Source organism: Xyrauchen texanus, chromosome 41, assembly GCF_025860055.1.
Source record: "Xyrauchen texanus isolate HMW12.3.18 chromosome 41, RBS_HiC_50CHRs, whole genome shotgun sequence".
Taxonomy (NCBI): Eukaryota; Metazoa; Chordata; class Actinopteri; order Cypriniformes; family Catostomidae; genus Xyrauchen; species Xyrauchen texanus.
The window spans coordinates 6,176,613-6,193,264 of record NC_068316.1 but is presented as its reverse complement, the minus strand read 5'-3'; the positions used below and the strand labels follow the sequence as shown (position 1 = coordinate 6,193,264).

The window sequence follows — 16,652 nt, the reverse complement described above, 5'->3', positions numbered from 1 at the left end:
GAGCCATAAACTGCAAAGCACAAAAATATATTCTGGGTTATATACAAAAGATAAGCTCAATCGACAGCATTTGTGGCATAATGTTGATTACCACAACAAAATAATTTGGCCTCGCTTATTAAAAAATAAAAGAACAAATCAGGGTTACAGTGAAGCACTTACAATCAAGTCAATGGGGCATTCCGTAAATGTTTAAAAAGTATAGACACAAGACGTAAACAAATCTGTATGATGACATGATTTTAGTGTGATAAAAATGCTTACTAACCCTTTTCGTGTTAAGTTATATCTAATTTTACAACTTTGTTGCCATGATGATATAATGCTGTAAATCCTGTAATCCCTCAAAAATCAATGAATTAAACAACTTTACAATTCAAATAATACATTAGTTTTAACAGAATGAAAGTGCTTTCATAAAATTAAAAGCTTGCATTTCTGAATTTAAACCCTTCAAATATTGTCCCCATTGACTTCCATTGTAAGTGCCCCCATTGACTTCCATTGTAAGTGCCTCACTGTAACCGATTTTTCGAAGTCGATTTAAAAAAAAATAAAAATGGTTGTGGTAAATCAACAATATGTCAGTTGAGCTTAACTGAGAATTGCTTAATGGTGTTTATGCTTAAAACAAGAAAAAAATATTTTCCAATGAGATAATAATACAAATAATAATAATAATAATAATAATAAAAGAACTAATTTCAAAGGCAAAACCTCACAAACTTTTAATAACAAAACTTAATATCTAGCGTCATTTTGCTTATGAAAAATTACTTGTTTAAAGGATGTTTACATGTTTGCTGGAAAACAGAACAGAAATAATAATAAGTCTTTTTTGCTTTTGATCAAGGTTGTCTTTAAAAATAGAAGAACTTAATTAAAGCAGAATAACAAAAAAAGGCCCAACAGGCATAATTTAAAAATGTTTGGTTTCTTTTATAATAGGTATTCTTGACAATTGTACCATAATAACTGCCTATGAAAGAATAGGATTTTCTCAGTTTAAGAATACACTGTTATACTGCATACTGTCATATCTACAGTAGAAAAAACAATTGTCAAAAAAATCTAAAATACATTGAGCAAATTCTTAATTTATAGTATAGTTTATGTATTGTGTGGACTATAAATCAAGTATTTGCTGGTCTTACATTTGACAGCGTTGGACTGCACTTAGTGGATGATCTGAACCACAAAAATATTTTTTTAAATGACTGGTGACAACCATATGCATTTGTTTTTAATAATTCACTAACTGGAGCTTTGATACATTACACTAATTAAAACAAAACAACAGAGGCCAAAAGTCCTTTTTGATGTTGCATTTTTACCTAAAAGTCCCTTAAATACTTTTTTTATCATTCTGCATAATAGAGCTGATGACAAATCAGACTGCTTGTTTTTTGTTCCCTGCAAGTGTACACTTCTCAGACAAACTACTTTAAATGTCAGAATTGAAAGAACAGGCCATTATGACTCTTTATAACTCCTGCAGGTTTTAACTGGAAGGTTATTGAAGGTTCTTACGAAGTTACTTAAAATATGTCAGCCACACAGATTTTAACAAGGCATTGAATTATGAAATGCAAGGAAAATGCTGAATATTTTCAACAAGTACTCAAAAATCACATTTTTGGATACGTTGACATTTGGATAGTGTCCTGCAAAGACTTTGTATCTTTTAGATAATAAATTCTAATAATAATGCACTTTTAAAAATAAATTTGTCACACACCAGAACCATTCAAAACTGTCTTTAACACTATTCAATAACACTGCCTTTAAATGCAAATAAAATGACCTTTGATTTTGCATTCAATGTGATATAAAAAAGGCATTAGCATCAATTTAGTATGTAAAGTAGCACAAGTATACTGTACTTCTCTGTATAAGGCACCTGTGAATGTCAATCCACTTGTCTGACACTACCTGTAAGAATTTAGGAATGTAATTATGCTTTAATTCTTTATGGATGCTTTGTTACATTGCAGTGTTATTAAATGAAACAATTTGAAAAAAGCCAAAGGAAGTGAAATTGGACTGAATGCAGCAGCAAGTTTCAAATAGCATAAATAAACATAATTACCAATTCTAAAAGATCTGTTGGTGGTTCTGTTGATGCATTTCTAAGGATTATCATTATACCAAAAGATTATTGTTGAGTTTCAAATAATTGCCTTGATTTGCTCCAGTATCCTGTAACTTTCTTTTGTTGTAAGTTGAAAAAGCTGTGTATAATAAACTTGCAATGCAAATAATATTAACATTCATTATTAACTTAATATTTATTATATTGTAAAAGTTAGACATTTCTTTTTTTAAATATATACATAATCAACATTCACATACAGAAATTGAGCACTATGTTGTGATGTGGCCAAAGCAAAGGCTTAATTAATATTGGCGATATTAGTTTTTGTGCATTCTAAGCCCAATTTATAACTGCTGTCACTGTAGACCTATTGTTTTGCACACGTTAACGTTGAAGCGCACAGAGACTTTAAGTTTCAAAGAAGTTCACAATCTCTTCTAAAAGATACTAAAACTGGATTCATTCTAGTGTTTGTAAATGAAAGCTTCACATTTTGATAGTCATTGTTATTCAGTTTCTTCCAGGGCCAAACCATCAATTGATCCGTCAGGACGACCTTTCATTCCTTTGTTTTTCATACGGTGGCTGTTTTCATCAAGGCGTTCTCTCCAAACACTTGTTTAAAGAAGGTCACATGCTCCTCACAATGTTCTCCTGAAATAGAAAGATGATGTAAGAAAAAGTCCACTCATGGAACATCATGTGTGGAGGCAATGTGGTAATGTAGTGCTGCTTTTGTTGGATTAAATGTAATTTTTTATTCCAATCATGTCAATTAAGGATACTTCTACTCTTGTACATTTTAACCCATGTGAACATGGACTCTAGGGAAATGTCGTACCACGTTGACGTACCTTGGTTAAATCCAGGATTACCACGTAATCTCATGTTCCTCTGCTCAAAGAAGCGGAAGATTGTATAAAACAACATTGTGTCGCTTGTCTGCCGTGCAGCATCCAGAAATTTTCGAGCTGAGACGTTGTCGTGGCCACCAACGCTCCGAATGAAACGCAGAGCACCAAGAACCTGCTGCTTGGACAGAAGAACCTCCACGATCTCATCATTAGCGGTGGAGAGCCTCTGTCACAACACACACACACAAATATATATATATATATACATACAGTTGAAGTCAGAACTTTATAAACACCTTAGCCAAATACATTTAAACATTTTCACAATTCCTGACATTTAATCGTAGAAAACATTCCCTGTCTTAGGCCAGTAAGATCATTACTTTATTTTAAGAATGTGAAATGTCAGGATAATAGTAGAGAGCAATATTTATTTCAGTTTTTATTTCTTTCATCACATTCCCAGTGGGTCAGAAGTTTACATACACTTTTATTATTAATATCCTTCCATAACCCTTGGTCTTTTGGTGCATCTGCATAGAGTTATCAAATGCATCCAAAACCAGAAAAATGCTTTTCTTTTTTTTCTTTTTTGTGAAAATTGTATTCAGGAAAATGAACCAGACATTCAGGAAATTGTCTCTTTTGTGCAATCTGAAATGGCAACAAGTGCTGTTCTCCACCACATCACTTTGGGTTCTCATAATGCTACAAGTTGATTCTAATAATTTCAACTTTTATTATCCAAATATTAATACTTTAACCTCATAATGTTAAAACTTTACTCATTTATTTTTCAAAATCTTTGTCTTAGCTTAAAGATTAAAAGGAACAACACATGACAGAATCAAAAGATTATATGGCCAAAACATTAAATGCACAGATTTTAAGGGCCCTATATTAAGAGCAGCACAACGTTTTAATTCATAAGCATAAAGTCAGTGGCCATGAAGTTTTGGTATTTTCATACAAGCATGCGCTAAGTCTACACGCAAGGGGGTTTGGCGAAATAGAGCAAGCATTTAACAACTTAATTCTGAGTTTCTTCTCCGGTACGTCTGCATCATATTATATAGTTAATTCCCTCAAGCACAAGCGATATAAACAAAGACAGCACATTCATAAGAAGTTGGTATTATAAATGGACTGTATGCAATGAATTAGAAGAATAGAAATATGGACTAACTTTTGTATGTGCATTAACTGCATCCTTGATTAATGTCAGGCATATTTATATGACAGTGACCAATCCTTTTAAACACATAGAAAAGGGTATCCTCGTCATACTCCGTTTAATTACAGAGAATGTAAGTATAATCACTCATTTTGATTTAGTGTTAACAGTGATTGTATCAGAACGTACTTCACTTCTACTGGTCGATTATGGAAAAAAAATTAATTTACTGAAACACAAGAAAATTCAACCAAATATATTTCTAAATTCAAATGACAGAAATGAACCAAAAAATACCAATATAAATTAATCATAAATACAATTGTAAATATAAAGTATAATAATAGCAAAAAACTGACCTTTAGTTTGAACACAACCAGGGACTTAATTTAATGTTCCACAGTATTTTAAGAATTTGGACATGAACTTTATGACTACCTGCTAGTGGAATATCCAAACTGCAAATGCAGGAACTGAATTTGGACTTTGCGCTGAGATAACACACGGTATTTAAAACGTCTTAGCATAACAACTAATTTCTCAGGAAAACAGCAAATTGCACATTTACATACAATACACCCACAGTTTGGATGCCCACACCCACAGTAGCGCAAACACTCCTACCCACAGCCACTTGTGCTGGTATGAAAAATTAGCGCTGTCACGAAAATTGCGTTGCGTCGTAGCGCGTAGCACTGCGCTTTGCTAACTCACGAAAAAAAGAGCCCAAAGTATTCTGCATTCAACACACATGTAAGAGTAAAGTTTAATTTTTTTTTAACCAAGGTGGCTCAGCAAGCTTCCAAGGAGGACTCAAGATGACTAAAAATAATCTACATTAATAACAATTCTAAAAAGCACTAAAAATTAAAATGTAGGCCAGAAAATATATAAAAGGTTATTAGGCATTGGGGGGCCTTGTAGTCAAAAAGGTTGAGAAGCACTTTTGTTTACCTTGAGCATATCTAGAGAAAGCTGATGAGCAGGTGGATAGGTACTCTCTAGAGACAGCAGAAGACAGGCCTACAACAGAAGAGCACATGTGAAGACATTTGACTTTACAGCCATTACATCAATAAGACGTGATTTACTCATGCAGAGTACATTACAACTCAGTTTGTAACTGAGCCCATGGTAAATTATATGCATGAAGAAACAAACATTTTCCTATCAAAGACAGTGTGAAAATAAACAATAAACAAAATAAACAGTGTTGAGTTTCACCATGGTTTGATGCAGATTTGCCCAACTCTACCGATAATTAGCTTTAACTTTTCTAATATCACACGATAACTTCAAGTATTTTGTAACTCAGAAGGTTTGTAATAAGAATGGAATTTACATTGAACTGTAAACAATCTCACCAGTGGTTTGGAGTCACTCAGGACGTGATACTGCAGGAACTGGTGAAGCATGTAGAAGAGATTGTGCTGGACCAGAGTTTTGATAACCAGCTCATACAAGTAGTGCTGGACAGAGGAAATAAAAAAAAATCTGAACTTGATACAACATGACAGAAAAATGATAAATGATAAACGCCAAATACAAAACAATACATTACAATACAATTCACAAGTCGTAAGGGTATAAATATTTTCTCAGAACATTGAAATGGAAAACTTAAATTTTGATTCTTTGAACACAATTCAGAATGACTATTTTATACTATTCAAAACAATCAGTTATGTCATTTTTGGTTCAGTGTGAACTAAAACTAGGTCAAGAATTTAGACCAGAAATTAATGCATAATATATGATGTATTATTGTAGTAATTATGAATGATTACTAAATTCTGCAAATGACGCATGAATTATTGTCAGATTGATGCATTTATGCAAGACAAGGTCATTCCAGGGGGGGACTGTGGCTGAAGAAAGTTTACCCTTAAGTAATTTTGGATGCAAAATGACTTCTAAATGAAAAGCAACCAAGTAACAACCAAAATACAATATGCACTTTATAATACATGTAAATATTTTAATCAGAGGCTTTGTTTATGGAATGCCCCCAATCAAAACAAATGTGTTGAAGTGCTACACTGGAGGCCACAACAAAGATTATCATCATTACTTGGGACTGAAAGCAAAATGTATCTACAGTTGAAGTCAGAAGTTTAAATACACCTTAGCCAAATACATTTAAGCTCAGTTTTAAGTCCTGACATTTAATCGTAGAAAACATTCCGTCTTAGGTCAGTTAGGATTGCTACTTTATTTTAAGAATGTGAAATATCAGAATAATATTAGAGAGAATTAATTATTTCAGCTATCACATCCCCAGTGGGTCAGAAGTTTACATACACTTTGTTAGTATTTGCTGGCATAAGCCATTTTGCCACAACTTTGGAGTTCTTGGGGTCATTGTCCATTTGGAAGACCCATTTACGACAGCGCTTTAACTTCATGGCTGATGTCTTGAATATATCCACATCATTTTCCTTCCTCATGATGCCATCTATTTTGTAAAGTGCACCAGTCCCTCCTGCAGCAAAACACCCCCACAACATGATGCTGCCACCCCCATGCTTCACGGGTGGGATGCTGTTCTTCAGCTTACAAGCATCACCCTTTTTCCTCCAAAAATAATGATGGTCATTATGGCCAAACAGTTCAATATTTCATCAGACAAGAGGACATTTCTCCAAAAAAGTAAGATCTTTGTCCCCATGTGCACTTGCAAACTGTAGTCTGGCTTTTTTATGGCAGTTTTGGAGCAGTGGCTTCTTCCTTGTTAAACAGCCTTTCAGGTTATGTCGATACAGGACTAGTTTTTCTGTTTCCTCCAGCATCTTTACAAGGTCCTGTGCTGTTGTTCTGAGATTGATTTGCACTTTTCGCACAAAACTACGTTCATCTCTAGGAGACAGAATGCGTCTCCTTCCTGACTGGTATGATGGCTGCGTGGTCCCATGGTGTTTATATTTGTATACTATTGTTTATACAGATGAATGTGGTATCTTCAGGCATTTGGAAATTGCTTCCAAGAATGAACCAGACTTGTGGAGGTCCACAATTTATTTTTGGCTGATTTCTTTTGATTTTCCCATGATGTCAAGTAAAGAGCACTGTGTTTGAAAGTAGGCCTTAAAATACATCTCCACACCCCCAATCAGAAGCTAATTGTCTAAAGGATTGACATAATTTTCTGGAATTTTCCAAGCTGCTTAAAGGCACAGTTAACTTAGTGTATGTAAACTTCTGGTCCACTGAAATTGTGATATAGTCAATAAGTGAAACAATCTGTATGTAAACAAATCCTGGAAAAATTTCTTGTGTCATGCACAAAGTTGATGTCCTAAACAACTTGCCAAAACTATAGTTTGCTAATATTAAATCTGTGGAGTGGTTAAAAAATGACTTTCAATGACTTCAACATAAGTATATGTAAACTTCTGACTTCAACTGTATGCAACTGCTCTGCCTAGCAAAACATCCAACAAGCCCCAGCACCTGTGTCAGTTTAAGGTTAACCTGGGATTTACATTGATCCCAGAGCTTATGCATGAAATGAATATTTCAGATGTTTGAATAGATCAAATGCAATGCAACACACCAACATATGTATCTGCCAACTCTGTTTATTGTTTAGGAACATTTAGAAGAGTGGCTATGTTGCAGATACTTCAAAATATGTGAACTGAAAAGCTTGTGTCTCTGCATTATAATCCAGATATCAAAATGGATGAAAAATTAAAAGGTTACAATTGTGATTTCTTAAAAGAACTGTGCACCAGTGCTATTGTACCTGGACAGGAATCTGAAACTGGTTTAGGGAGCGAATGTATTCCATGAGGACTGCGATGATAAATTTATGGTTCATGCCCTGTAAAAGGAAGACAATTCATAGTGTTATAATTATAAACAAAATAACTGTAACACTTAAAAATAAGGTTGTATTTTAACAACATTAGATAATGTGAACTAACAATGAACAACACTTGTTCAGCATTTATTTATCTGGGTTAATGTTAATATCAACATATATTAACATATTTTTGTTGCATTAATGCATTAACTAATGTTAACAAATAGAACCTTATACAGAACCTTATAACTCTTTATTTTAATTTATTTATTACACTTTTTATTTATAATTTATTAAAAGAAAATCATTAACTAAATCAACTAAAGCGAAAAGTAACAAAATTGTTGTTCACCTTCTTCTCAGTGAAGTCGGAGAGCACATGTGTGTACATGTCGGACTGGTCTATCACTGCCTGTGTCCGGACAGGCCTTTTATAGGAATTGCTGGAGCGACTGGGCCCAGATTCCATTGCCTTGGAAAAATGAATAAAACAAGCTTAATCATAATATAAAACAAAGATATTTTTATGCAACTTAAGAAATTCTTTAACTTAAAAACTTTCTATTAACAAAATATTAAAGGTGCATTCAGTATTTTTTGTTTTTATGTCATCTTGGACTACTGATACCTAGGGGCTTGGATGCAGCACCATTCAAATTCAATAGTTTTTTTTTTTTTACCAATGCCATTGTAGAAATTCACTATTCACAGTCAGCTATGATTTGTGAAAGTAAAGAGAGAAATTGTGGAATAATAGGGGGTTGCTGAGATTAAAGTAGTAGTTTTTGTTGGTCATGTGATCCTTACATGGTCACCCTAATGAGGGGACCCTCTTCATGAAGAATAAAACAGCTTTTATAAGGTTATTGATACAGTAAGTCTTCATCTCAAGTGAGTGCTCATGATTTTATACATACATTTAAAAATTTGAATTAATTTCTTAAAGGAATTGTTCACCATCTAAATTCTTCTCATCATTTACTCACCCTCATGCCATCTCAGATGTGTATGACTTTCTTTCCTCAGCAAATTCTCAGCTATTTTTGTCCATACAACGCAAGTACATGAGTGCCAAAATTTTGAAGCTCCCAAAAACACATAGGTCAGAATAAAAGTAATCCACATGACGGATGTGGATTTGGAGTGGTGGTGGCGTAGTGGCTAAAGCACAGGGCTGTTAATCAGATGGTCACTGGTTCTAACCCCATGGCCACCACCATTGTGTCCTTGAGCAAGGCACTTAACTCCAGGTTGTTCCAGGGGGATTGTCCCTGTAATAATTGCACTGTAAGTCGCTTTGGATAAAAGCGTCTGCCAAATGCATAAATGTAAAATGTAAATGACTCCAGTGGATAAATCAAAGAAGCTACTTTATAGGTGTGGATGAGAAACAGATAAATATTTAAGTAAATTTTGACTTTAAATTCTCTTCCCTTCTCAGTCAATCTCAACTTTAACTACCACATTTTTCTTCTTTTGTTTTTGGTGATTCACATTATTCATGCATATGCCCCTGGCGCCATGCCACTGGGCAGAGAGGTTAAATATTGATCTGTTTCTCACCCACACCTATCATATCACTTCTGAAGACATGGATTTAATCACTGGAATCATATGGATTACTTTTATGCTGACCTATGTGTTTTTTAGAGCGTCACTTGCATTGTATTGATCTACAGAGCTGAAATATTCTTCTAAAAATCTAAAAAGTAATAAACTTCTGGGACGTCATGAGGGTAAATGATGAGAGAATTTTTTTTTGGGGGGTGAACTATTCCTTTAAGGAGTAAACCTTTTTTAAAGAGGAAAACATTATGTAAAATATGCATTAATGCAGGAGCATTATACAAATTGAAAGAATAAATACTGACTGCAGTGTATGCTTGCTCTGCATCCAGGTATTCTTTGTACACTTGGTTAAGTTTATCAAACACTGTTGCCACCACTGACAGGTTCCCTTTATCTCCCCCTACAAGCACTGAAAATCAGAACATTCAGTCATTAAATATCAACATTACATCTAAAACATCATGTGCCACTGTATCAAGCTATAAAATGTATGAAACGGGTCTTAATTTGATTTGAATGGGCAAAGTTACCTGGATATATATATATATATACACATATATTTAGGCCTTTAGGACAACATGAAAAAAAATACTGCCGCATATAGGACATCTGGTTAAAACAATTTGAGATAAAACTATTGCTGACATCATGTTTGTTGTAAATTGGTCTTACTTTGTGAACACACAGACAAGATAACCATTTTGCAGTCTCGTCTGCGTAACAGGAAGTCCATGAGTTTGCCTTTATCTTGTAGAAGATTCAGAGTGGGCTGCAATTTCACCTGGAGGTACCACAGATAACCTGATAGACAAAGAACACAACATTAATGAATGGTTTTCAATCATACTATGTGTTTTATATGTGATTTATTAGTTTGGTTACGCACCTTCACTGGCACTGATTATGATATCTGGTTGAAAGACACTCCAAGAAGATGAGTCTTGAATATTAAGGAAAGACAAGCAAATATAGTACAATTCAAATGAAAAAGTCTGCGTTGACAGTCCCTACATAAGGATACAAAGTTCACAGGGCACAGGGGCCTGACTCGGAGCAGCTGCAGGTCCTGTAAGGGTGTGGGGAAGAAAAAAAAAAGGTCACATTCCCTACACTCTCAAGAGTCACAAAGACCAGAAGTCAAACAGGTAAGCCTTCATAATGCTACAGATTATCTCCAAAAGTGTGGTGTCTCTTTCTATATTAATTAAGTTTATTGACCGGAATTTCTCACCTGTTAGAGGGATCTTGAAAGGGTTGATGGATCGAGCAGGAAGCACAGGCTGATGAGTGTTTACAGAACCGTCTGACTCTCTCAGTTTAATATCAAAGATGAGTGACGTCTACAATGAGAAAAGACACAAAACAAGGTACAGATAAGAACAGGTGTTTATTTTACACATGCTTACCAAAAAGAGACTGTGCATTTATTTTTAGATAAAAGATAAGATAAAAAATAAGGATAATGTTGTCAATGATAAAAGATTTAAATACAGCAAATCCCCACGAGGTGTCAGTTATTGTTTTAATTTCACCTCTAGAGGCTGCTGTTACAATGCAGAACCAAGCTATTCAAAATGTACGAAAAGGAACATGTAATTATCCAAAGTCGGGTCGAGGGGGCAGCAGCTCCAGCAGGGGGCCCCAAACTTCCCTATCAAGAGCCACATTAACCAGCTCTGACTGGGGGACCCCGAGGTGTTCCCAGGCCAGTGTGGAGATGTATTCTCTCCACTTAGTCCTGGGTCTTCCCCGAGGCCTCCTCCCAGCTGGACGTGCCTGAAACACTTCCCAAGGGAGGCGCCCAGATGCCCAAACCACCTCAACTAAAAAAATAAATAGCTGCAAAAAGCAATTATCGAAAGCGATTATTTGGTAAAACCGATTTATCAAATCAAATCAAATCAAATCACTTTATTGTCACTGTCTACCTTTTATTCATTATTTAAAGTGATCCATCAAATCACTTTATTGTCACAGTCTACCTTTTATTCATTTTACAAAATCATGAGATGCGAGAACAATTATAAGTAGTGACAGACCGATATATCGGCCAGGTCGATTAATCAGAAAATGTTTAGCCACTTAGCGATTATCGGCTGTGATAACTGTTCATTTGGTCGATCTAAAGTGTTAACCTTCAGTTCCAAAATCTACCAATAGATTTGTCAATGGATAGTCAAAACTTTCTTTTATCAAGGTTTTTCCTTTTCAAGTTTAAGCAAAGTCAATTTAAGTAAAATAAGTGTTTGGTTCACTTTAGGAATGTTGTGTACATCGTATTTGATGGTGTTAAATTGTATTATGTTTATCGGCATGTATATCGGCCAACCTGTATTATAGATATCGGTATTTGAATCCCATTTCGATCAACCACTTAAGACTCTGAATGAATTATGCTCTGTGTATGTCAATATCATGTGATTAAAAGCGTTCAATGGTTGTTAAACTCACCTGAGGGCTTTGATGATGCACCACAACTAGGTTATCAACAACATTCAAGGCAAACTTGCCTGTGGTGTTCAGTTTGAGCACATGAGTCTTCTTACAGGTGCCTTCTCTACAGTGATATGAACCAGATACAGGATTTTTTTTTTACGTAATTTAAAAGATTAGGTAAGGCTTTTATTCAAGTAATTTCCTTATCACAACAGTACAACAAGATTTCTGTTTAGCTCAGTTTGGAGCTGGATGATCTCACCTGGGTAAATGATACAGGACTACCTCTGCTCCTGGGCTGTTAGTGGTTCTGGAATGATGCTTTAGATACATCACATACAGCTGATCATAGCTAAAAAAAAAAAAATAAACAAAAAGGGTAGAGAAGAGATTGAAATGGAATGGACATTTGCAGTACAATTAGGATACCTGTACACTCATGTGGTTCACAAATATCGTACATTGTTGCCACGGCGATGTCTCGTTCAGAAAGGCTAAGTTTGGCTGGTTTGGGCACCGCTGGCAGCTCAATCTCAAACTTGGACATCTTTGACATGGTTGCACTCTGTAGAAAATACATAAGGACAATTAGTATAGTAAGCAGACTCAGACATAATCTGCTTGCACAGAACTATAAAATGTCCACACGTTTTTATAATTTATGCATAAAAGTACCAGTACTCTCCCTCTCTGGATGAACACACCTTGAAAGCAAATGGCTGTAAAACATTGCCTTGTACAGTTGTGGAAAGGAGAAGCACAGCTGTCTCTGGGCAATACATGTACCAGTTCACGTTGATGTTCTGACTCTTTAAGAGCTTCACGGTCCGTTTATCAGGAAGTACCTTAATGGAGACGAAAAATGTATTAACATTGGTAATGAAAATGGCTTGTATTATTAAAAATAAATAAATCTGTTTATTAACAGATGTGATCATATAAAGGTGTAATCACACCTGATAGAATTCTATTCCCTGGTCGGTGATGAACACAATTTCATTCCAGTTGGTCCAACAAAACCCAAGAATACTGGCATTCTTCATCTGTGTTTTGTAAATTAAAAATGACAATTTAAAACGCTGATGTAAAGGGCATTGATGTTTATATTGGTTTGGGGACATACCTTGCACTCATGGGAGAATTCTATGTGCGGATAGTCAGGAATAAAGTTTATGAAATCCTGAAAAACAAAACAAAACAAATGTTTATTTTTTATTTTTTAAAAAGAACCTTTGTGCAATTGTTGCTACTGCGTCTATTGCAACAGCAATCACCAATGACACTTACAACTGATTTTAAAGTGCGCTGCACAGCTAAAATTTTGTTCCTCAAGGAGAATTTTATACACTTCACTTCACCTTTGTCATCCATTCTGTAAAGCAAAGCAGAATCACATTTGAGAATATTTGCATATGTCTGGATTCATAATAGAATATAAACACAAGAATACTAGTTGATTTACCTGAAAGCCACAGAGCTTTTGTCATCTGGTCCTTTAACCACAACGCCTGTGGCCCCACCAGATCGCACAGCAAACACCTTACATCAGAAAATAGGATTTATTCAATTAATATCATGACAGATGACAAGCATACAAAAAGGAGGGGATAATGTGAGTAATTCACAAAACAGATAAAGAGTGATATGTATTGCCCGAACAAAAAGTACCAAAATGTACCATGTTTTTTGGACATGTTCCATGGTAGTACCATGGTAAGTCCTTCCTGTACCATATAAATACCACTGCAAATTAACTTAACAATCATTCAGCATATAACAGAATTTAATTACAAATAACTAAGACATATGATAGATAATTAATGCACATAGTTAACATTAATGGATCTAGTTCTATGATTCAAGTTAATCTGTATGCACTTAATGAAACCATTGTTGACTGTAACACTAATGCAACAGTAATCATCTGTTGACGAGTTTTTTTTTTTGGGGGGGGGGGGGTATATTAATTCATATAATGACATTAAATATTCTACACCAGCGACATTGATTATGTAAAAAAAAAAAAATTCCTGTGAGCTGCCTAACTAGACAACATTTTCTGGTATCATATGCGTGAAAGGGATTCTATGATGCCCCAAAATGTTGTCTGGGTAGTGCAGATCACTTAGTTGAGAGGCAAGGTCCTCACATACATTTATATTATCATATCACAGTTCATGTTTCAAATGTGTCCTCACCTGCTTGTTCGCCTCGTCGAAAAACACATTATTAACACTCGACGCGTTCTCAAACTGAACGGGGTTATCGCTTAGCTCGAGATAATATTCGTCACTCATTTCGTTTCGTAAATAAATAAGAACTTTTATTTCGCAACTATTTTGTTTTTATTATAGATGGCGTTGCTACTTCCGTATCCGTCAACGTGAGACAGTCATGTGATACTCATTCGGTCGCGTGTTCTGACGTCATGCGACGCAATGATTTGAGCCAGATAAGACGGAAAATGAGGCTCCCAAGATGGCAGCGTTGTAGGAGGACGTGTGCTTGTCGCTTTGCGAGCAATTTCGAAGGGTTTATGATATTACTGCCATTTTTTTTTAAAATAATTTGATGGCAGAACCTTAAGAAGAAAAAAAAAAAAAAAAGACGTAGTAATTGTAGGCTACCACGAATGCCCAAGTCTAAAAAGGAAAAGAGGAACTCTGAAAGGTTAACGATTTCTCAACACGTGTCGCTAAACATGGAAGATAACCAGTCTCAAGAGTCGGTAGCCCAGAATCCTTTGAGTGGGGACGAAATGCGCTGGGATGAAGCCACCCCAGAGCCTTTGTCAGACACCGATTCATTTCCCATTTTGGCGGTGGAGACACCAGAGAAGCCTGCCAAGAAAAGGATTCGTGAATCTCAATCAGGTGGGCGAAGCTGGGAGACGGCTAATGCTGAACTCATGGAGGCGATACGAGCCATGACCAGCAAGCAGGATGAAACACTCCGGAGAGTCTCTGCTATAGGCATAACTACTGAAGCTACTTCCAAACGGGTTGAGGAGCTGACAACAACTGTCAAACAGCTGTCACTGGATGTTCAACAACACAAGCAAACACTGGAGAAAATGAAAGTTGCCAATACAAAGCTCCAAGAAGAAAATAAGCACTTGAGAGAAGCTGTTGCTGAGTGTCAACGCTACAGCAGAAGGTGGTCGCTTAAGATGCACGGCGTAAGGGAGTCAAGAGATGAAGACATCAGAGGCAAGATAATCGACATCCTTGGGAAAATGGCACCAAAGCTTCGTGAAGACTTGAAACAAGGCATTGACATCGTCCATCGCGTGGGGAAACTGAGAGATGACGGCGCTGCGAGATCAACTATAGTTTTGTTTGCCTTGCGTCGCCTTCGTGATGCCGTCTGGAAAGAAGCTAAAAACTCTCAGTATTTGCAAGAGAATCGTCTCAGGATTACCGAAGCTCTTTCTCCGGAGGACAGAGCGGCTCGGGAGAAGCTCTGGCCTTTGATCAAGAAGGCGCGTGATGAAGGGAAAAAGGCTTCATTCCGTGGTGCTTTGGCTGTCATCAATGGAAAAGTTATTAACTGTCCGGAATAGCCTCGTTGGCTGAGCTTTTTCTTTTACCAAAGGTATTAAAGTACACAAGCCCACTGTTCATGTGGCATTTTTGGAAAATAACTTAAATGGTCTATTTTGTTTTGGAGATTTAATACAATGTATGTAGCCAGGCTACCATGTCGTTTAGACTTGGATTAATCTTCCTTTTTGTTGTAGCCATAGGCAGGCATGAACACTTTGCCTGCGCTCATTACAGGTTGAGATGGTTGAGCACTTAATACTAATGCTACCGTAACAGATTTTACTTTGTTTATTTATTTTTTCATACAAATATATATGATCTCCTTGTTGGACTTTAAATGAGATCATGTTAGTTTCATTTACTATAAGTGCAGCCGTCTCGAACGTTCTTGATTCTAAGTTGACGGCTATGTGTAGGCTACAACAAGGTTCTTGCTATTTTAAGGCAGGTTATCATCACCTTCTTAGGTCCTTGCATACTTTTTGCGTTCAATAGCACTTTCAGGTAATTTCTGTTCTATATCCCTGTTCCTTTATGGACTTTTTGTTTAAACGTCTTAACGTCTTGTCTTTAAATGTGAGAGGTATTCGGGACTTAACAAAGAGGAAAGCATTATTTTTATTCTGTAAAAGGTCTGAAGCTGACTTGATTTTATTACAGGAAACGCACTCTTGTGACTCTGATACAGGGTTCTGGAAAGCTCAATGGGGTAATGTTGCTCACTTTAGTCATGGTTCTAACCATTCTGCTGGTGTCTCAATCCTTGTGCATGGTTTCAAGGGGATATTTTGGAAGTTGTGCCCTCTAGTGACGGAAGATGGATAACAATAATAGTCAAGCAGGACAATACAGTTTTCATAGTTTGCAATGTATATGGATTTAATTCACACTTTGACAACAAAAACTTATTTAATTCCATTACTGTCAAGCTAAGGGATTTAAAGGGAAAATACGTTAATGCCTTTATAATTCTTTCGGGGGATTTCAATGAATGTCCTGACGAAATAGAGGATAGATACCCACCTAGAGCGGCTCGCTCCTCCCAGGGAAGCGATTTAATCTCTTCTCTGTGCTCAGACCTATCCTTGACTGATGCTTGGCGGTTTTTTAACCCAGACATCCAAGATTTCACCTGGAGTAATAGAAGTCTGACTTTGAAGTCAAGAATTGATTT

The 16,652-nt window shown here is 35.9% G+C and overlaps 1 protein-coding gene across 1 annotated transcript; it reads right to left on the bottom strand.

Moving 5' to 3' along the window:
• Nucleotides 1-500: 500 nt before the first annotated feature.
• On the bottom strand, nucleotides 501-14,369 carry rmc1 (regulator of MON1-CCZ1). Its single transcript, XM_052113314.1, has 20 exons — nucleotides 14,132-14,369; nucleotides 13,396-13,472; nucleotides 13,221-13,305; nucleotides 13,057-13,113; nucleotides 12,890-12,976; nucleotides 12,638-12,778; nucleotides 12,395-12,498; nucleotides 12,196-12,285; nucleotides 11,949-12,054; nucleotides 10,729-10,837; nucleotides 10,519-10,563; nucleotides 10,384-10,437; nucleotides 10,170-10,298; nucleotides 9,800-9,906; nucleotides 8,281-8,400; nucleotides 7,869-7,946; nucleotides 5,488-5,592; nucleotides 5,078-5,146; nucleotides 2,950-3,175; nucleotides 501-2,749 (listed from the first exon to the last, which is right to left on the bottom strand). The coding sequence occupies exons 1-20, from the start codon at nucleotides 14,228-14,230 to the stop codon at nucleotides 2,670-2,672; spliced, it is 1,968 nt and encodes a 655-aa protein (XP_051969274.1). The 5' UTR covers nucleotides 14,231-14,369; the 3' UTR covers nucleotides 501-2,669.
• Between the last annotated feature and the right edge of the window lie 2,283 nt (nucleotides 14,370-16,652).

What these genes read in the sequence shown, in the direction of transcription:
- rmc1 (XM_052113314.1), bottom strand. Translation starts at nt 14,230, where the DNA reads ATGAGTGACGAATATTATCTCGAGCTAAGCGATAACCCCGTTCAGTTT. An exon ending in GTCCTGTATCATTTACCCAG is followed by an intron (nt 12,055 to 12,195) that starts GTGAGATCATCC and finishes ATATCACTGTAG; the next exon opens with AGAAGGCACCTGTAAGAAGA. An exon ending in CATAATCAGTGCCAGTGAAG is followed by an intron (nt 10,299 to 10,383) that starts GTGCGTAACCAA and finishes TTTGTCTATCAG; the next exon opens with GTTATCTGTGGTACCTCCAG.